Below are 21,798 nucleotides of genomic sequence, written 5' to 3'. Positions count from 1 at the left end.
CACTCAGTGGTATCGAAATCGCAACACCCCTCACACCACCCTCCTCTGAAATGCACGTTGCACTGACATGCCACAGTTAAATCAAAGAAACCCCACCAGTCTTTACAAATTAATAGAGAGAGCAAGCACGCCCTGCATTATCCTGTTAAAACTCTGAGCAGAGGGCAAAGAGTTTTGTCTGTTTGACTCTTAAACCAGGTGCCTCCACCATTAGAGAGAAATCCACCCACGACAATGTGTAGTTCAAACAGCACATAGCATCTGTAATTTAATACCAGGTATTTGTTTGCAACAATTAATCTACCGAAACAAAACAATTTAAATGGGAACATTAACTGGCGATCACTTAACCCAGACAACATGATCTCACTGCAATCAGACCACTTGCAGATTACTGAATGCAATTGTTCCCTTCAGAAATATGAAATAAATGTGCTATTTATCAAGGTTATTTTAGTCACTGTGTGGACCTTACTGGCTGAGCCAGTATTTTTTGACCCCCTCTTATTGGAGTGGCGGGGTGGTTCTGTGCTTAGTGCTGCTGCCTCACAGCACCAGGGAACTGAGCGCAATTCCAACTCCCCAGCCCGGCAACTCTCTGTGCAGGGTTTTCACAAATGTGTGTGCGCACCTGTGTCTGTCCATCCGTGTCCACATTAGTGCCCTTTGGGCACTCTGGTTTCTCCCACAATCCAAAGATGTGCAGGTTAGGGTGGGCTGGCCATTTTAAATTATCCCATGGTGACACGGGGCATAAGGATAAGTTGTGTTAACCACGAGGATTAGTGAGGACAGGACAGGGGGTGGGTCTCGATGGGATACTGTTCAGGGATTTGTTGTGGCGTTGATGGGTTGAATGGCTGTAGGGATTCTAAGTATGCAAGAATTAGGGAGGTTATGCTTCAGTTATACAGTACATTGGTGAGACCACACCTGGAGTACTGTGTACAGAACTGGTCACTCTGCTTACAGAAGGATATTAGTGTGTTGGAAGCAGTTCAAATAAGATTTACCAGACTAGCACCTTGAATGAGCAAATTGCCTTATGAGGAAAGGCTAGAACAGGCTGGGCTGAAGCTTTGAAGAATCATAGGTGACTTGATTGGATTGTAAATGAGGGCGTTTTGATTGGATGCAACGTGGAGAAGATGTTTCCATCTTGTGGGAGAATCTAGAACAAAGGGGTCACTGCTTGAAAATAAGAGGGTTCCCATTGTAAATGGAAATAAAGGAACATTTTTCTCTCTCAGGATGTGGCGTCCAGAACAGAGTAATCTCGATGGGCCGAACGGCCCATATTTGGTTCTTACGCACTTCTTCAGAGCCTGACCAAGGCCCGAAACGTCAGCTTTTGTGCTCCTGAGATGCTGCTTGGCCTGCAGTGTTCATCCAGCCCCACACTTTGTTATCTACAGCAAATGACTTGTTGCTTTAGCTTCAAACCTCACAAGTTGGCAAAGCTCTTTTGAAGAGATTCTAGCAAGCCCCGAGGCAAAAAGTGCACTAAGGTGCCAGCACACTCATCAATCTGCTGAAGAACCCAGCCCAGAAATGGTTGCTTCTGGGCCGGTCTGGACTACGAGGCTGGGATCTATCTGGGAGGAGCGCCCAGGTATGATTAGACCTCAATAAACAGGAGAGTAGTTATATCATCAATGCCAACCTTGCCAGTCCTTAAGAGGTGAAATCCATTCAGTGAACATCTTGCCAACAACTCCAACTATGTTACAACAGAATCACTGAGTCCAGAAATTACCAGAGGCAGGAAACAGATAAGGGCCCAGGAGCTAAGTGCTAGGGGAAACAGGAGAGCGGCTATCCTCAAAATATCAAGACCACGCTCCAGTGAGTAGGAGAGACAGCCCAATGCAGATCTGGCAATTGGTCTTCCATCCATGACAGGGACTTCAAGCTGGATCATACTGAGCTGGATAACTCACACCAAGGGAGGACTTTCTGCCCCTCTCCCTACCCTTCCATCCCAGTGGACGGGCGGAAACCATTTGGGGGGAAGTCCCCAGACAAGGGGTTTGTAATGAGTGATCAGGAGGAATTACGGGAGGGCAACGACAAGGAGGAGGGTCAGTCAGGATTTGGGTTTGGGTCACGGGTGTAACTTGGGATTGGGTCACAGTTCGAGGTATACAGACACATAGACAGAGAGAGAGAGTGAGAGAGAGAGAGTGAGAGAAAGGTGCAGAGAAGTTTATTGAGGGAACTTCAGAACTCAGAGCCCCAGGCAGCCGAGGACAATGATGGAATGTGGTAAAATTTAAGCGGCAAGAATTGGGAGAGTGCGAGAATGTCAGAGTTATATCTGCAGGAAAGAGTTGAAGCTGCAAAGGGATCGGAATTTCAAAACTGAGGTAGCCTTTGCTAGATTGAGATTCAATATGGGTCAGTGAGCACTAGATGTAGGATCAATAATTGGGCAGGATGGCCAGTTTGGATTTGAAGTGGAGATAGGGGGGTGAGCAGCAGAGATTGGGTTGTGTTCAGGTTAACATAGGGTAGGATATGGAATATCAGCTGGGAGAACAGTGGAATGGTTGAGTCTTTTCCAAATGATCCAAATGAACTCAAGTTGCTCACTGCCCCACTCCCTCTCTCCAATCCAACCACATTGCCAGGAGTGAGGGAGTGAGCGAGCAAGTGGGAGGAGGGAGGCAAAAGGAGTGTGAGGGAGGAGTACCAGGGAGTTCTTGAGCAGACAGAATGAGGGAGGGAGGGCACCGAGTCAAGGGGCAAGTGGGAGGAAGTGGTTGGGAATACAGTGAATGTGTGAAGAAGCAGGCCAGATAGATATGGAGTGGATCTGGGAATGCAAGGCCAGGAGAAATTGATACAGGGTGCAGTTGGGAATGGGGGAGTGGGCCTGGGAATGGAGGAGGAGAGATAGATACAGGGTGGATCTGGGAATGGGGGAGTGAAGCTGGGAATAGGGGAGCAGAGGGATGTATACAGGATGGAATGGGGATTGGGATAGGTGAGCTCAGAATCAGAGGATGAAGCAGGAATGGGACAACAGGGAATGCGGGTGGGGACAGCAGGAGACACGGACACACAGCAAAGCAGGGAGTGGGGGTGTGAAGCAGGAATCAGGGAATGGGGAATGGAGGGGGGCGGGAGCTATGGACATAGAGTAAAGAGGGAAATGGGAGTGCCAAAGTGGAGCTGGGAATGGGTGCACAGGGGAACAGGACAGAGCAAGAGGTGGTGAGGATGATGAAGGGTACACACTGGATGTGTACATGGGCAGAGTCTGGCACTATTGTCCACGGGCAGGCACAGTTTGACTGACCTTGACTACAGGAGGTACATCGTGATGGAACACCATGCACGCAGGACAGAGAGACAGAGAGAGAGAGAGAGAGAGAGAGAGAGAATGAGAAGGAAAGGATTAACACAAGCCAGCAGACATCAGGTGCATCATGTGACATGGCTGCCTTCTTCTGACTTGGAGCCAAGACATGATAGCATCTACCAATCTGCATCACTTCGCCACCAACAGCAATTAACTTCCAATCGACCTTAAGCTCTCAATTTCCAGTACAGAGAGAGAGAGACAGAGAGAGAGGGAGAGGGAGAGGGAGAGGGAGAGGCAGAGGCAGAGGCAGAGGGAGAGGCAGAGGGAGAAGGAGAGGGGGGGGAGAGGGAGAGGGAGGGGGAGAGGGAGAGGGAGAGGGAGAGGGAGAGGAAGAGGGAGAGGAAGAGGGAGAGGAAGAGGGAGAGGGAGAGGGAGAGGGAGAGGGAGAGGGAGAGGGAGAGGGAGAGGGAGAGGGAGAGGGAGAGGGAGAAGGAGAGGGAGAAGGAGAAGGAGAAGGAGAGGGAGAGACTGTGTCGGCTTTTAAGAAGAATCTCTCAGTTAATTAATGCGGGAAGACAGTCAACGGGTGACACTGAATGCCCCTGAAGAATGAATCTTTCTACCCCAGTGCCAACTGAGTGGGCAATTACTGCCTTCTTTGAGGGTGTTTAAGATGAGAGGGCAGCAAGGGGCTGGATATTTAGGAAGCACAAGGCGCAAGCCTACTGCTTGTAGCTTCCTGGGCTTGGGTGGAGTTGGAGGTGGTGGTGAGGTTGGAGGAAGTGAAAGTGATTGATCGAAAGAGGGGCCCAACCCCTTCCGAACACACCTCCCAATCTTCAGCTGTCCTCCGAGACGGGGAACTCATTATTTAGCACGTGATCTAAATTAGTGCAGCTGAGAAGTGTGTGGTGCGGGTGGGGGCAGGTCATTCAACCCATTGTGTCTCTGCTTTTCCTCCTGAAAAGCAATTCAGTTGGTCCCACTCCACCATATTGCTACAATGATCGGCCAGAGCCCCAAAACGCTACGGCCGTTTTGAGCTCTTGACTCCAAACTGTGTTTTTGTCTTTGCCAAGCGTAGGCAGGCGGGACTAGATCAGTTTAGGATTTTGGTTGGCATGGACTGGTTGGACCAAAGGGTATGTTTACATCTCATATAACTTTCTGACTGTTAGAGAGACAAAATAACTAAGGGCTTTTAATTTGGGAAATTTCCATATGGTAGCGAGGGATGTAAAATCTAAAGACCTGGGATATCTTACAACTACAGTGATAATAAGGCACTGACTACCCCCTGCCCTCAAAGTAAGACATACTTTTGTGGGGACAAGCCACCTTCAACTCAGCTGGGGAGTACTAGTGGGGCTGAATGTTCTCATGGCTACAAGTCTGCTTTCAAATGCCAGTGCCCTGGAAACGTACAACTCAAATGAGTGACTCCTGGTCACCCAGTTGTTGCAGGTAAAGAAGTGCTCTCACTCTTGAGCGCTGGAGGTCACCTAGCCAAGAAACTGACAAAAGGACGATCTTCCAAACTTCGGGGTGCTGCAAACTTTCAAAGAGGGGCATCAGATACTTCCATCAACTCACCAAACCAAGAATCTCGAAAAAAAATGAACTGTTCGGCTAGCAGTATTCCCCAACTGAAGTGAAAGAGGCAGGTGGAGCTATCTCATTTCCTCCTTACACGGGAACTTAACAGTTTGGAGTATCCCATCTGGAAACCATATGGCATTGGGGAACTCTTCCTAGTCGTAGCTTTATCCAAGGAAACTTTTTGCTTTGAGTAGTTTGATTTGATTTGTCATTGTCACATGCACCCAGACACAGTGAAAAGCTCTGTTGTGTGTGCAGTACGGGCAGATTTGTTCACTCACAGGATGAAGGCATCACTTTTTAGGCAGCATTTACTGCCTATCCCTAAATCCCCAGAAGGCAGTTGACAGTCAACCAGGTCACTGTGAGTCTGGAGTCACGTGTAGGACAGACCAGGTAAGGATGACGGTTTTCTTCCCTGAAGGACATTAGTGAATACAAAGTGCATTAGGGTAACAGGACAGAATGAGGAATACAATGTTACAGCTGCAGAGAAGATGTGCAAACAGCAAGACCAACATTACATTTAAAATTTGAGAGGTCCATTCAGAAGTCTACTTTAACATCGAGGAAGACGCTGTTCTTGAATCTGTTGGTCTGTGTGTTTAAGTTTTTGTATCTTCTGCCTGATGGAAGAGGTTGGAAGAGATTATAACTGGGGTGGGAGGGGTCTTTGATGATGTTGGCTGCCTTCCCAAGGCAGGGGGGAAGTGTAGACGGAGTCAATGTGAGATCTTAATGGGTTAACAAACCAGGTCAGTGCCTTGTTCTTGCATGAAGTCCATGAGGATCTCTGAAAAAACAAACCTAACGAATGGATAGGATGTTGGTTTGTCTGATGGCTTTGGCTGTGTTCACGACTCTCTGTAATTCCTTACGGTCCTGAGCAAGCAGTTTCCATCCCAAACTGTGATGCATCAGGACAGAATGCTTTCTATGGTGCATCCACAAAAGTTCATGAAGGCTTTGACCCAACCTATCTCCCTATCACATTCCAAATCAGAGAACCCCTGCTATGTCAGAGGATTCCTCTCCTAGTTGTTTTGCTGTTCACCTTGAAATCTCTTCCCTCTCGTCACCCTCTACCCTTCGAGCCTGCTCTAATAAGATCACGATCATTTTGATTGCTCCAGATTCCCATCAGCCCCCATGGCCAACAATTCAATGCTTACTAGGAATCGACCAATCTCTGCCAACAAACAGCTTTCAGGATGCAGCTTCCACCGTCTTTTGAGTACCAAAAATTCACCACTATTTGGCGTTGAGCTGTAAGTAATTGACTGTCCGGCCGCTGGATAGTGTTTCCCTGCATATTCCCTGTCCTCCAGTCACTGTCTTTGCTCCCACATTCCAACAGGTCTGAGGAAGTGTTGGCAAGCAATTCACTGAGATACTTAACCTAAAGTGAAGGGCTCATTGTACGCTGGTGAATGGAGAGTTCACTTTGCTGTTACATTCATCACATAGAGCAGCCCACACTATTATCCTGCTCAAAATCACATTCTACTTCCAATTCTGTGGACTGAATTTACGCCTTCAGATATAATCACTGTCTATGTTAAACATCCGGTGTTCCGGTACAAAGATCTTTTCCTAAATGACCTCCTGATTTCAGCCTTTTCTCCGCCTCCTCAGTATGTCAGGGATGTGGCGAGTAACATTCATGCCACACAGATGCCACAACCATCTCCAATAAGAAATAATCTAACCATCACCCCCTTGACATTCAATGACGTTCCCATCATTGAATCTAACTATCGCCCCTTTGACATTCAATGGTGTTACCATCACTGAATCCCCCACTATCAACATCCTGAGGGTTACTATTGACCAGAAACACAACTAGACTTACCACATAAACACAGCGGCTACAACAGTGGGTCAGAGGTTGGGAATCCTGCAGCAAGTAATTCACCTCCTGACACCCTGCAAAGCCTGTCCACCATCTACAAGGCCCAAGGCAAGAGTATGAGACAATATGCCCCATTCGCCCCTGGATAAGGGACGACCCAACAACACTCAAGAAGCTCAACACCATCCAGGACAAAGCAGCCCCCGTTTGATTGGCACCACATCCACAAACATCCCACTCCCTCCACCCACCGACGCTCAGTCGCAGCCGTTTGTACAATCTACCAGATGCACTGCAGCAACTCACTGAGGCTCTGGGTTACCAGCCCAGTGCCATTTCCACACCATCTCTTCCTCTCCATCCAGTGGGAGAAGACACAATAGCTCCCTGGCCTACAACAACCACTGCGGCCTGGCGCTTTGACTAGTTCCTGGGGTTTGGAAGCTGCTCTACATCTGTCCCTGCTACAGCAAAACACTGGAGTTTCCTTCTCTCACTCTCTCTCTTTTATCCCCCCCTCTCTCTGTCTCCCTCGCTGTCTCTTTTTCTCTCTCATTCATACACACACACACACACACACACACACACACACACACACACACACACACACACACACACACACACACACACTCTCTCTCTGCATCCCTCGTTCACTCTCACTCTCGTTTCTCACAATCTTGCTCTCCATCTCTCTCACTCTCTCCGTCTCTCTCTCTCTCTCTCTCTCTCTCTCTCTCTCACTTTCCCTGCCTCCCTCTCTCTCACTTTTTCCCCTCTCCTCTCTCTCGCTCCCTCTCTGTCTCTCTCTCTCGGCACGGTAAGTCACTCCATTCAGAGTTCCCTTTCTTTTTCTTGTTCTTTCTCTCTTCTTCTCTCTCTTCTCTGCAGTAATTCCATCCTCCCAACACCCTATCGGCACTTTCAAAGGAATCGGTTCATGGCCGGGAGCCATGTGGCGAGAACTGAACATGACGGCTGTGTTCTGTGGCGACAGCAGGGCGAGAGCAGTGCCGGGGGAACGGGGCAAGAACACGGTCCAGGGAGGCAGTGACGGTGCGAGGGCGAGAGCCCAGGCCAGGGATGCAGTGACAGGGGCGGAAGGTGGGAGACAGCCTGGGCCATTGAGGCAGTGACAGAGATGGAGGGGTGGGCCAGAGCGCAGGCCGGTGAGGCAGGGACGGGGTGGGGGGGTGAGTGAGATCCCAGGCCGCGAGGCAGTGATGGGGTGGAAGGTGGGAGAGAGCCCGGGTCGGTATGGCAGTGACAGGGATGGTGGATGGGGACAATAGCGCGGGCTGGTGAGGCAGTGACGGGGGCGGGAGCTACAGCACAGGCCTGTGAGCCAATGATGGGTGGGGGGGTGGGTGGTGATGCAAAAGCATGGACCGGTGAGGCAGCGATGGTGAGACCAGGCCTTTTGTGTGGCGACTGTCTCCTGGGTTTCTCAGCAATTGGAGTGGCTCCTGCACCATTACAGAGGTGGGACTTAGAACTCTGAGGCCTGGATTTGTTTGTTTTCTCTTGCTTACCTATTAGCTCTGTTAAAATCTTTTAATTCTCGTTTTAGTAACCAAGTTATTGCCAGTGAATGGCATCCTTGTACACTTTTCACTGTACAGTATTCCTGTAATTAGTGCGTGACAAATAAATGAATCTGTCTCGGTCCTTCTCTCTCACTCTCTCTCTCTCTCTCTCTCTCTCTGAGTTTCCTCTTTCCTCCTTACCTAGAGAATTGCCCTTGAGACAACCTATTTTACTGAATTTGCCTTTGCCAAGGGTGTGTTTGTAGGATGTTACTTCCTTAGAACAGTTGATTCGCAGCAGTTATTATATCTATTATTTTGTTAAGCATTGTGATAGACTTGCAGTTAAGCTAACTGCTTTATTTTTATTTTATCTATATTTTAACTGTTGAGGTCTGACATCTTCTCAATATATTTTGAAGGAGTTTGCTCTGGTCTTTAATATCGGGCAGGAAGAGAAATGCCCTGACAGAGAAGAGGTAAAAATCAGCACTGCTTGAGGTACAGAATGTTGCTGACTCTCTCCCTCCCCTCAGTCATGTTGCGTTTTCGGCACAGCGAGAGTCTCATTTGCCTGCGGTTTTATTTTGGAGGGGAGAAGCATGTTTAATCATGAGCTACGCTAATCAGATTTGATTTTGATATGCTTGTTCAAGAGCAGAATGCCTCACACACCTCCAACGCTAACCTCCCATCCCCCCACCCCGCTCACACAGCAAACAGCCTGAAGATATGCCCACTACAAAACTCCTGGGGAGTTGTCTGCAGGGAAGATGCAGACAGGAACGCAGACCATGCCTCTATACTGATCAATGTCTTGCACACAACCCATGGCAAAGACTGAATGATGCAATGGCAGAGGACTGACATCTCCGCGAAATAAGCAGGGGATGTCAGGATTGCTCTGTCAAGTAAGTCGGGCAGAATTGGCAGCCACAGAAAGTCTTTCTTTACCTGAAGCATTACCTGACATCTCTTCCTACCCCAAAACGCTGCCTGACCTGTAGCAGCTCTCCACTGTCATCGTTTGTGCACCTGACTTCCCCTTCCCCTCATCACACCCCACCCCACCACCACTCCCCTGATCTTCAAACATTCACAGACACAATGCAACACGGAAGCAAGCTCATTGGCCCATCTCACATCTGCTATCCTTCAATCTTTTTCACAGAGAGAAATAGAAGTCGCTGGGAAAGCTCAGCATCTGTGGACAGAACATCAGAGTTAACCTCTTGAATGCGGTGACCCTTTCAACCTGAAATGTTTCCTGTGATTTTTCTGCACAGGTGCTGCCAGACTTGCTGAGCTTTTCCAGCAACTTCTGTTCTTGTTTTCAGTTTACAGCATCCTTGGTTCCTTGCGGTTTCTGGGGAATTTTTTTGTACTCTTTTAGCATATTGGCTTCTCTGGCTAGGCCACCAGTAATTGCCCCCAAACCCTCATTGCTCAGAGGGGCAGTTAGGAGTCAACCTCGTTGCTGCAGGGTCTGGAGTCACGTGTCGGCCCAAACCCGGGAAGGACGGCAGATTTCCCCTTCCCCCTGAAGGGGCATTAGTGAACCATGTTTATTATTTTTCTGACAATCGATATTTGGATCATGGTCTTCCATTAAACTCTTAATTCCACATTTTTAATTGAATCCCAGTTCCACCATCTCACACAGCATTTACCCTAACTCTAACGTGGCCCCAGTTCATTGCTGTGCTCCCTGGACTAACAATCTACCGATAACACCACTCTACTGCAAGTCCTACTACGATTATACAGAACTTCGGTGTCGTTCAATTTGGAATGCTGCAGAGAAGTGACGGCCTAGTAGTACCATGGCTAGGCCATCAACCCAGAAACTCATGTAATGTTCTGAGGACCCACCACGGCAGACAGTAGAATTTGAATTCAATAAAATATCTGGAATTAAGAATCTAATGATGACTTTGAATCCATTGTCAATCGTTGGGAGAAAGAAACCCCACCCGGCTCTTTAGAGAAGAAACTGCCATTTATACCTGGTCTGGGCCTACAATGTGACTCCAGACCCACAGCGATGTGCTTAACTATTCTCTGGCTAATTAGGGATAGGTAATAAATTCTGGCCTAGCCAGAGGCACCCACATCCCATGAGTGAACAACTTAAAATCTCATTCCACTGTTCCAGTTTTCTTGAGATAGAGGTCATTTGCACTTCCAAATGTTTTCTGTCTCTGCACACTGACTTTGAGTTATTTCCATGAGTATATCATCTGTCTGAACGTCAGCCACTGGAAGGATCCACCCAGCAAAAATGTTCCACTCCCCTTTCCAACATCTCGCATCTAAGTTTGCCCAATTTTACATCGTACCCTCAGCATTCAATAGGCTTCCACAGGTGAATGTCCTCTCCGTCAACAGTCTATTCATCATTCAGAGGCACCTGGGCTGAGACATTCTTTATAAACATTTTTGACATAACATCCACGGTTAAGGAGAAAAGGTGGCGTACGAAACACAACGTCAGAGCACCTCAGACTGCCTTACGGAGCACTTTCCAAGCATCTACAGCATAGTGTCACTGGGTATCACTCTGGGCAGTTTCAGTGTGTGACTCTGTTACTTTTGGTGCTTGGAGGCTAGCACCGCGGCCTCACAGAACCAGGGACCCGGGTTCGAATCCACCCTCAGGCAACTGTCTGTGTGGAATTTGCACATTCTCCCCATGTCTGCAAGGGGATTTGTCCGGGTGCTCTGGTTTCATCCCACAGTCCAAAGGTGCGCAGGTTAGGGTCGATTAGCCGTGCTAAACTGTCCCATTGATCCCAGGGATGTGCAGGTTAGGGGGGGGCTTGGCCGAGCTAAATTGCTCCATAGTGCCCAGGGATGTGCGGGTTAGGGTGGATTGGCCGTGCTAAACTGTCCCATTGTTCCCAGGGATGTGCAGGTTAGGGGGGGGCTTGGCCGTGCTAAATTGACCCAGAGTGCCCAGGGATGTGCGGGTTAGGGTGGATTGGCCGTGCTAAATTGTCCCATAGTGCCCAGGGATGTGCAGGTTAGGGTGGATTGGTCATGCTAAATTGTCCCATAGTGCCCAGGGATGCGCAGGTTAGGGTCGATTAGCCGTGCTAAATTGTCCCATAGTGCCCAGGGATGTGCAGGTTAGTGGGGGGATTGGCTGTGCTAAATTGTCCCATAGTATCGAGGGATGTGCGGGTTAGGGTGGATTGGCCGTGCTAAATTGTCCCACAGTGCCCAGGGATGTGCAGGTTAGGGTGGATTGGCCGTGCTAAATTGTCCCATAGTGCCCAGGGATGTGCAGGTTAGGGTGGATTGGCCGTGCTAAATTGTCCCATAGTGCCCAGGGATGTGCGGGTTCGGGTGGACTGGCCGTGCTAAATTGTCCCATAGTGCCCAGGGATGTGCGGGTTAGGGTGGATTGGCCGTGCTAAATTGTCCCATAGTGTCCAGGGATGTGAGGGTTAGGGTGGATTGGCCGTGCTAAATTGTCCCATAGTGTCCAGGGATGTGAGGGTTAGGGTGGATTGGCCGTGCTAAATTGTCTCGTAGTGCCCAGGGATGTGCGGGTTATCCGCGGGAAATGCAGGGATGGATTAGGGGAATGTGCCTAGTTTTTCGGAGGGTCAATGCAGATTCGACGGGCTGAGTGACCTGCTTCCACAGCGACATGGTTCGACGGAGTCAGGGTCTCATTCTGTTACCCTGGCGGAAAGCTTTTCGAAAAGCTTTTCCCAGAGTGCTATCCAGCTTTACCGTTACTCCCGCGTGGAAGAGAAGAACATGGGGGTTGGGGGGGTGGAGAAGGATCCTACCTTCATCGCACAGACGCCCCTGGTAGCCGGTCTCCGAGCAGTCGCACACCGCCTTCCCGTTCAGCACGGAGCAGACGCCTCCGTTCAGGCACGGATTGTGCCCAGAGCACAGAAATTCCGGGTCGTTCTGCAGCCCCTGGCTTCCCAGCAGCGCCGGGGGCGTGCCGCCCACCTTGAGGTTGGCGATGAGGCCTCGGAAGGGCACCTCGTACTTGACGGTGCTGGAGGTGAGGCTGGACAGGCGCACGTCCGGCGGGATCCCACCCACGAACAGGTCGCTGGCCACTGTCATGTCCCGGCGCTTGGAGCGCACCGCGGCCGTCTTCACCTCCGAGTCCACCGCCAGCGTGGTCTCCCGGTAGTTGCGCGTGAGCAGCACCATGTGCCAGCGGTTGTCGTCCACGCGGGTCTCGGTGCGGAAACTGGCGGGCTCCACACAGAAGATGGTGAAGCGCAGGCGCAGCCTCCCCTCGACGATCATCAGCTCGAGGAAGTCGCAGTAACCGCCGTCGTCCAGGTACGCCAGGAGCGCCCGGGAAGCGTTGGTCCTCAGGCTGAAGCTCAACTCGCCCTGGGAGCCCGCCTCCCCCCACCGCGCGTAGCGAGCCCACTGCCCCGCCGCGCCTCCGAACTCCAGGGCCGCGATCCGCCCTGCCAGCCCGCACGCCAGAGCCAACAGGGCGCCCAGCTGCGGCAGCGTCACCCTGACGGCCGCCATCCTGGACCCTCGCGGGGTTCGCGCACTGGCAGCTCGCGCGGTCGGTTGGGCGGGAATGTGCGTGTGTGCCCGCGCGCCTCGAGCTTTAACCCACCCTTCCCCCACCCAGTTCAAGCGACCCCTGCTGCTGCTGCTGTTGGGGAGCTGCCCCACCCCCAACACCCAATGGCCGCAGGAGGAGCCTTTACTGCCCCCTGCCCCACGCCTCGACTCCTGTCCCAACAGCCCGCGCGGTGGAGGAAGGCAGGGCTGTTGGTGCCACCTTCCCCACCCACCCAGTTCACCAGCCTGCACTCCCTCTGACCTGAGCAGCCTTTCCTCCCCAACCACCTGCAATCCACCCCCCCCCCACCTTTCCCACCCCTGGGACCCCAACCACCCCTCCTCGACCTTGGGAGGTGTCAGGCGGTCAGCCCCTCAGAGGCGTGGGATTGGTTGACTTTTATTTTTGGGTGGGGAGGGGATGGGGTCTTGTCCGTTCGGCTCTTGGGCGCTGCCGTCACGGATACGAGGCTCCTAGCCGAGAGTGGCCTGTCTTTCCTGGGGGTTGGGGTTGGGGGGGGGCGGGGTCGCAGCTGAGTGGTCGGGGCGTGGGTTCGAGCCGGGGGATGGGTGTTCAGGGGTGGGGTGGTGAGATTCCCTTTCGGTCCTTCTATCTCTCCATCTGCGCCCAAGGTCCCTTGAGCTGTGGCCTGCGCAGCAGTGGTCAGTTCACGCCACAAAGTCCGGAGTCAGAACCCCCTCCCACCCCACCTTCAATTTATCCACTTCGCTCCCCGTGACCGGCCCCACTTTCAGGAGGAATTGTGTTGCCCGCACTGGGGTGAACAGTTGGGCTGAGCCCCCAACAGATGACGCATCATTTCTGAACTTGGGGACCTCCCGAGGCAGCGAGAGAGACAGAAGACAAAACAAGCCAGCAGGCGAGGAAGGGAGGCAGGATGCGAGACAGAGGTCACACCAGACTTTTCCGGGCTCCGAAGTCCATGGTCTATCTCCCTTCAACTGCGGCACACGCTCCAAGCAGCTTCCAGTTACCTGCAAAGGGAAAAGAGGAACTGAACAGAGAAATCGAAGACTATAAATGTGACTCCCACCTCAGTCACTGGAGTGGTAGCCCCTTAAAACAGCTGTATGGGACTGATTCTACATTCACAACTGTGTTGTCAACACGCAGTGGAGAAGGCAATGGTATGTACTGGAGCTCCGATCCACTGCTCATCCCCACCCTCTTGCCCAGGAACACACGTACATCCTGAAACCCACTGACATCTACCCTGATTTTGGAACCTGACTTCTCCACCACAAGAAAATCGATGACTCGAGAATCCAAGATCTCCCTTGCTTCCGGGGTGCAGGGGAGATACACTCGAACAGTAATTAGTCCACAGCTAAACTACCATTTAATGTTACATTACGGGAAGGATTCAACTGCACCAGAGATGTACAGCAAGAAAACAGACCCTTAAGCCCAACTCGTCCAGGCTGACCAGCTTTCTTACATTAATCTAGCCCCATTTAGAGTCGTAGAGATATACAGCATGGAAACGGGCTCTGTGGCCCAACCCGATCATGCCGACCAGATATCCTAAATTAATCCAGTCCCATTTGGCCCATTGGGGAAGCACAGTGGCTCAGTGGTTAGCACTGCTCCCTCACAGTGCTCGGCACCCAGGTTTAATTCCACCCTCAGGCGACTGTCTGTGTGGAATTTGCACACTCTCCCCATGTCTGCGTGGGTTTCCTTCGGGTGCTCTGGTTTCCTCCCACAGTCCAAAGATGTGCAGGTTAGGGTGGATTGGCCTCACTAAATTGCCCATAGTGTTCAGGGATATGTAGCTGAGGTGGGTTGTAGGGGTGATGATGGGAACTGCAGATGCTGGAGAATCCAAGATAATAAAATGTGAGGCTGGATGAACACAGCAGGCCCAGCAGCATCTCAGGAGCACAAAAGCTGATGTTTCGGGCCTAGACCCTTCATCAGAGAGAGGGATGGGGTGAGGGTTCTGGAATAAATAGGGAGAGGGGGGAGGCAGACCGAAGATGGAGAGAAAAGAAGATAGGTGGAGAGTAGAGTATAGGTGGGGAGGTAGGGAGGGGATAGGTCAGTCCAGGGAAGGCGGACAGTTCAAGGAGGTGGGATGAGGTTAGTAGGTAGGAGATGGAGGTGCGGCTTGGGGTGGGAGGAAGGGATGGGTGAGAGGAAGAACAAGTTAGGGAGGCAGAGACAGGCTGGACTGGTTTTGGGATGCAGTGGGTGGAGGGGAAGAGCTGGGCTGGTTTTGGGATGCAGTGGGGGAAGGGGAGATTTTGAAGCTGGTCAAGTCCACATTGATACCATTGGGCTGCAGGGTTCCCAAGCGGAATATGAGTTGCTGTTCCTGCAACCTTCGGGTGGCATCTTTGTGGCACTGCAGGAGGCCCATGATGGACATGTCGTCTAAAGAATGGGAGGGGGAGTGGAAATGGTTTGCGACTGGGAGGTGCAGTTGTTTGTTGCGAACCGAGCGGAGGTGTTCTGCAAAGCGGTCCCCAAGCCTCCGCTTGGTTTCCCCAATGTAGAGGGAGCCACACCGGGTACAATGGATACAGTATACTACATTGGCAGATTTGCAGGTGAACCTCTGCTTAATATGGAAAGTCATCTTGGGGCCTGGGATAGGGGTGAGGGAGGAGGTGTGGGGGCAAGTGTAGCATTTCCTGGGGATGGGTCTGGGTGAGATGGTCGGAGGGTTGGTGTGGACTTGTTGGGCCATAGGGCCTGTTTCCACGCTGTAGGAATTCTGTGTGAATTCTATATCCCACTACACCCTTCCTGTTCATGTACCCTTCCAGATGCCTTTTAAATGCTGTAATCGTACCAGCCTCCACCACTTCCTCTGGCAGCTCATGCCACACACCCACCACCCTCTGTGTGAAAAAGTTTCCCCTCAGGTCCCTTTTAAATCTTTCCCCTCTTATCTTAAACCAATGCCGTCTCATTTTGGCCTCCCCTAGCCTGGGGAGAGGACCTTGTCTATTCACCCTATACATGCCCCTGATGGTTTTATAAACCTCTATAAGGTCACCCCTTCAGCCACCAACGCTCCAGGAAAAATAGCCCCAGCATATTCACCTTTCGCTCAAACCCTCCAACCCTGGCAACATCCCTGTAAATATTGTCTGCACACTTTCAAGTTTAACAACATCTTTCCTGTAGTAGAGAGACCAGAATTGAATGCAGTATTTGAAAAGTGGCCAAAGCAATGTCTTAATTATGACATTTTCCATGAAGATTTCACACAAATTTCACTCCTGGGAAATCTGGCTCCTATATTTAGACTCTGCTCCTTTAGTCCTAGACTCTCTGGCCTATGGAAATATGCCCTATCAACCCCCATCTTTTTGCTAACTTGGAAACAATCTGCCACAAAACCTCTAAGTGACTGGAAACTCAATCCTAGGATATGTGACCTCTTCCCGATAAGAGGAGGGCAGTTGAGGTCACTTTGAGAGAGGAAGGGATGGGGTTGATGTAGTCAAGGACTTGGGGAGAACTAGCACCCAATGGATAAGCATGTTGCAATTTCAGTGCAAAAGATTACTGACAGAGCTAACCATGTAGAGAATGCTGAAGAAACTCTGCAGGTCTGGCAGTGTCTATTGTCAGATAGTTCACATTTCAGGTCCAGTGACCCTTCTTTGGAACTGAAGGGAGCTGGGAAAGGATGTTTTTTGGTGACAAATGAAGGAGTGGGAGCACATACTGACAACACCCAGAGCAAAAGACAATGGGAAGTAGTTGTACAGGAGTGATTGAGATGCAAAGTAGGTGTCATGGAGGATGGAGATCGTCAAGATTAGGTCAGGTTTGCTAAGAACAACCATGCAAGCAAGACAGTTGGGGGTGTAGGGGTGTAATGTAATCAAAATGACGAGAGCATTCATGGCCCTAAACATAGAACATTACAGCACAGTACAGGCTCTTCGGCTCTCGATGTTGTGCCGACCTGTCATTCCGATCTCAAGCCCATAATACCAATCTGAAGCCCATAATATCAATCTGAAGCCCATAATAGCAATCTGAAGCCCATTAAAGTTGTTGAACTCAATGCTGAGTTTACTTTCATTGGCTAATAATGAGGGGCCCATAATTTTAAGATAGACTGCAGATGGTTTTGAGGGGATTTGAGGAAAATGATGGGGTTCTGGAAAGCCTGAGACACTAATTGAGCCTTTAAAATGTACCTGGAAGAGAGTTTGAGCATTCAAGGCTTTGGGTCTCGTGCGGGCTAGTATTAGGGTTTAGGGTTAGAGTTAGTGTTAGGGCTAGGGTTAGGATTACCGTTCGGGTTACAGTTCGGTTTCGGGTAACAGAGTTAGGGTTAAGGTCAGGGTTAGGGTTATGGTGAGAGTTAAAGTTATGGTTAAGTTTAGGTTTCAGTGGGAGTTCGGGTTATGGTTGAGGTTAGTGTTAAGTTTGAGGTTAAGGTTAGGGTTAGGTTTATGGTTGGGGTAGAAAAAGGTTTGGGTTATGGTTAGAGTTAGGATTAGGGTTAAGATTGGGGATATGGTTGTAACTGAGGTTAGATTTTGTGCTGGAGTTTGGGTTATGGTTAAGGTGGGGTTAGGTTTTGGGTTGGAGTTAGGGTTAGGCTTAAAGTTAATGCTAACGTTAAGGTTAAGTTTATAGTTAGGGTTAGGTTTAGGGTTGAAATTAGGTTTTGGGTTGGATTTAGTGTTATGGTTAAGGTTAATGTAAGGTTGGGGTTAAAGTTAGGGTTAGGTTAATGCTTAGGGTTAGAATTATAGTTGAACTGAGGTTTCGGGTTGGAGTTAGGCTTAGGGTTAAGGTTGGTGTTAGGGTTGAGAATATGGCTGTAGTTGAGGTTAAGTTTGGGTTGGATTTAGGGTGGTGATTAAGCTTCATGTTAAGGTTAGGGTTAGGTTTATGACTGGGGTGAGGTTTGTATTTTTGTCAGTGTAGACTCAAAGAGCTGAGGTGCCTCCTCTGTACTGTGTGGTTGTATATTTATCAAATCCAACACACACACTCAGATCATGGGCAGGGGTCATTCCGAGGTCAAATCTCCTTCTAGGGAAAAATTACTCTTCAGTTCGAGCAAAGGCCTGTACCTTTGTAATAGCCTTGATACAACGCACTGGAAGGCATGTTCCCCTGTGAGTTATCACTTTCCCTATCCGACTTAATCCATGGACTTTCCTTCAACATTCAATCAGTGAAAATAATTCAATCTGATTGTATCATCTACGTGGAAAAAGCAACTTTCAGCCTGAGTAATTTTATACTCACTGAGGGGACTTATCAATCTTAGCCAACAATTGGCCCCTTCTATCACCACACTCCTTCCTTTTCTGCTCGTCATTCAAACACCCTGCCTCACTGCCACACCCCAACCACCTCACCACCCCACCACCCCGTCCCCTCAGTCCCGACCTACCAACCACACAAGGTCCTTGGCCTCATTTTGAAATTCCCCACTGGCGTAGACGCCGCTCCCTCCTCCACTGCTTTGTCAGTCATCCCTCCTCTGGAATATCAGCTAATTTTGCCAAACTACAGATGCAGCATGGGCATTGGTTTCAGGAGGGCTAGAATACGAAAGCTGAGGCTGTGTAAGGCTCTGGTCAGACCACAGTTTGAATGCTGTGAGCAATTTTGGGCACCATATCTGAGGAAGGATGTGCTGGGCTTGGAGGGGGATCCAGAGGAGGTTCACAAGAATGATCCTGAGGATGAAGGACTTGTCACATGAGGAACAGTTGAGGACTCTGGGTCTGTGCTTCATGGAATTTAGAAGGATGACGGGGGAAACTGATTGAAACTTACAGAATACTGAGACAACAAAGTGTGAAGCTGGATGAACACAGCAGGCCAAACAGCATCCCAGGAGCACAAAAGCTGACGTTTCGGGCCTAGACCCTTCATCAGAGAGGGGGATGGGGAGAGGGAACTGGAATAAATAGGGAGAGAGGGGGAGGCGGGCCGAAGATGGAGAGTAAAGAAGATAGGTGGAGAGGAGAGTATAGGTGGGGAGGTAGGGAGGGGATAGGTCAGTCCAGGGAAGGCGGACAGGTCAAGGAGGTGGGATGAGGTTAGTAGGTAGGAAATGGGGGTGCGGCTTGGGGTGAGAGGAAGGGATGGGTGAGAGGAAGAACAGGTTAGGGAGGCAGAGACAGGCTGGACTGGTTTTGGGATGCAGTGGGGGGAGGGGAAGAGCTGGGCTGGTTGTGTGATGCCTTCCTCCCACCCCAAGCCGCACCTCCATCTACCTACTAACCTCATCCCACCTCCTTGACCTGTCCATCTTCCCTGGACTGACGTATCCCCTCCCTACCTCCCCACCTATACTCTCCTCTCCACCTATCTTCTTTTCTCTCCATCTTTGGTCCGCCTCCCCCTCTCTCCCTATTTATTCCAGAACCCTCGCCCCATCCCCCTCTCTGATGAAGGGTCTAGGCCCGAAACGTCAGCTTTTGTGCTCTTGAGATGCTGCTTGGCCTGCTGTGTTCATCCAGTTCCACACTTTATTATCTTGGATTCTCCAGCATCTGCAGTTCCCGTTATCACAGAATACTGAGACGCCTAGATAGGGTGGGCACGGAGAAGATGTTTCCATTAGTAGGAGAGACTAGGACCTGAAGGCACAGCTTCAGAGGGAAGGGACAATCCTTCAGAACTGAGATGGGGAGGAATTTCTTCAACCAGAGGGTGGCGACTGTGTGGGACTCATTACCCCAGAGGGCTGTGGAAGCTAAGTCAATGAGTGTCTTTAGGACAAAGATAGATCGGTTCTTGACGAGTGAAGGGAGCAAGTGTTAAGGGGAGAAGGCAGGAGAATGGAGTTCATAAATATAACAACCATGACTGAATGGCAGAGCAGACTCAAGGGTCTGAATAGCCTTATTCTGCCCCTATAGTTTATGGTCTTATGCTTTGGTGATGTATTTGTTCATGGACATGGAGCCTACTGACAACATCCAGGTTGCTCCCCAGTATGGACAGAGAAAAGGTAAAACAGATTGGGACTCTGCTCACTGGAGTTTGGAAGAATGAGGGGGATCTCATTGAGACATACAGGATCCTTAAGGGGCTTGACAGGGTCAATGCTGAGGAAGATGTTCCCCCCTCATGGGAGGGTCTGGGACCAGAGGGCACAGTCTCTGAATAAAGGGGCACCAATTTCAGACTGAGATGAGGAGGAATTTCTTCTCTCAGAGTGTTGAGAGTCTTTGGAACTCCTTACCACACAGAGCTGTTGGGGCGCAGAGTCCTTGTGGATATTTAAGGCTGAGGTTGGTAGGTTCTTGATCAAGGGTTGAGAATCAAGGGTTATGGGGAAAGAGCAGGAAAGTGAATAATGTCTGATCAGACACAATCCTATTGAATGATGGACCAGGCCCTAGGGTCCGAACAGCCTACTCCTGTTTCTGTTTCTGTTTCTGTTTCTTAAAGCCTTATTTGTCCCTCTATCATATTGCCATTTGAACTGAGTACCTCATTAAGGCCCTTTAAGAGGGCTCTTATATATCAAACTGGGGTCTGGAGTCACGTGCAAGTCCAGACAACTTATCTATTTCCCAAAATGTTTGGGATTATGGTCAGCATGGACTGGTTGGGCCAAAGGGTCTGTTTCCGTGCTGTATGGCCCCTTAGCTGTACAACATTACCACAACACCAAACCTGATTGGTTCTAGGCTGGACTGTCCTACATTACCAAATTGGAGACCTTGTGGGGGAGGTTTGAATTCAGAGCTCAATGTTACCGGACTCAGACACAAGGGCTCAAATCCCACCACAGCTAGGAAAGTCTGAACCCGAGTTGTAAAATTCTAGAAAGGAAAAGCCAGTGTTGGTAACATTGACAACTGTCATGAATATCCCCACACCCGCTTCACTGATGCCCCTTCAGGGGAGGGGGACATCCGCCATTCTTACCCCTGTCTGGGCATACGTGTGACTCCAGTCCCCACAGCAGTTGTGGATGTCTGCCATCCAAGAGGGCCCCAGTGAGACGGTCAGTTCAAGGGGCAATTAGGGATGGTCGAGCTAGTGGTGCCTACATCCAGTGGAACAAAATGAAATAAGTTCGTAGCCCCCACCCACCCTGGTGGTGGAATTCCCGCTCCGATGAGCCCCAGTCCCAAGAAAAACCAATCCCATAGTCTCTGAACTTTGCTGTGAAATAAACCATTTTCTTTCCCCCAGGTATTGACGCATTTCCAGTTTATTTCCCAACACAGCAGTATCAGCACTCAATCTGTGTATTTCACAATTTATTACAGCACAGGAACAGGCCCTTCAGCCCACTAAGCTGCTTCCTATCCCTTATTTAGACCAGCCAAATATTGCGTTTTCTATCCCTCTGTTCACCTCCCGTTCAATGTCTATCAGGATGCGCCTTATACATTGCTAATGAGCCTGCTTCCACCAGCTCCTCTGGCAATACATTCCGGGCACCCAACACCACCCTCTGTGTAAAACATTTCCCTACTTCTCCTCTTAACATCCCCTCTCTCAGCTTCAAACTGTGCCCACTTGTAGTTGGCCTTTCCAACTCTGTGGGAAAAGTCTCTGACCATCCACCCTCGAGAGTCATAAAGCACGGACACAGACCCTTCGGTCCACGCCAACCATAATCCCAAACTGAACTAGTCCCACCTGCCTGCTCTAGGCCTATGCACTTCCAAACGTTTCCCTGTCCATGTACCCTATCCATGATCTGAGTGTCCTTCAAACATTGTTCCTGCACCTATATCCACCACTTCCTGGGGAAGTTCATTCCACATGCAAACCACCCTCTGTGTGAAAATTCGCCCCTCATATCTTTTTCAAGTTTGTCTCCTCTCAGCTTAAAATAGATACAATTACTAAGTTTAAAATTCATTTGGATAGTTACATGAATAGGAAGGGCTAGTTCTCCCTGCACTCATGTGATCTAACCTTGTTAATCAGTCTACCATGCCCCCACTCTGAGAAGTAATTCCTCCTCATTCCT

General features: G+C 50.0%; 1 protein-coding gene across 2 annotated transcripts in view; it reads right to left on the bottom strand.

Annotated features, from left to right (window-relative positions):
• LOC125449256 (neurexin-2-like) overlaps positions 1-12,857 on the bottom strand; it is a 1,112,849-nt gene extending 1,099,992 nt beyond the window's left edge. For both annotated transcript variants that reach the window (XM_059641436.1, XM_059641437.1), the window contains exon 1: positions 12,082-12,857. In XM_059641436.1, the coding sequence (XP_059497419.1) occupies positions 12,082-12,799 (718 nt within the window). In that variant the 5' untranslated portion in view covers positions 12,800-12,857. The remainder of the gene's footprint in view (positions 1-12,081) is intronic.
• Between the last annotated feature and the right edge of the window lie 8,941 nt (positions 12,858-21,798).

This window comes from Stegostoma tigrinum, chromosome 42, assembly GCF_030684315.1.
Source record: "Stegostoma tigrinum isolate sSteTig4 chromosome 42, sSteTig4.hap1, whole genome shotgun sequence".
In the NCBI taxonomy this organism is placed as follows: domain Eukaryota; kingdom Metazoa; phylum Chordata; class Chondrichthyes; order Orectolobiformes; family Stegostomatidae; genus Stegostoma; species Stegostoma tigrinum.
Note: the sequence above shows the minus strand (reverse complement) of the source record. Positions and strands in the feature narration are given on the sequence as shown.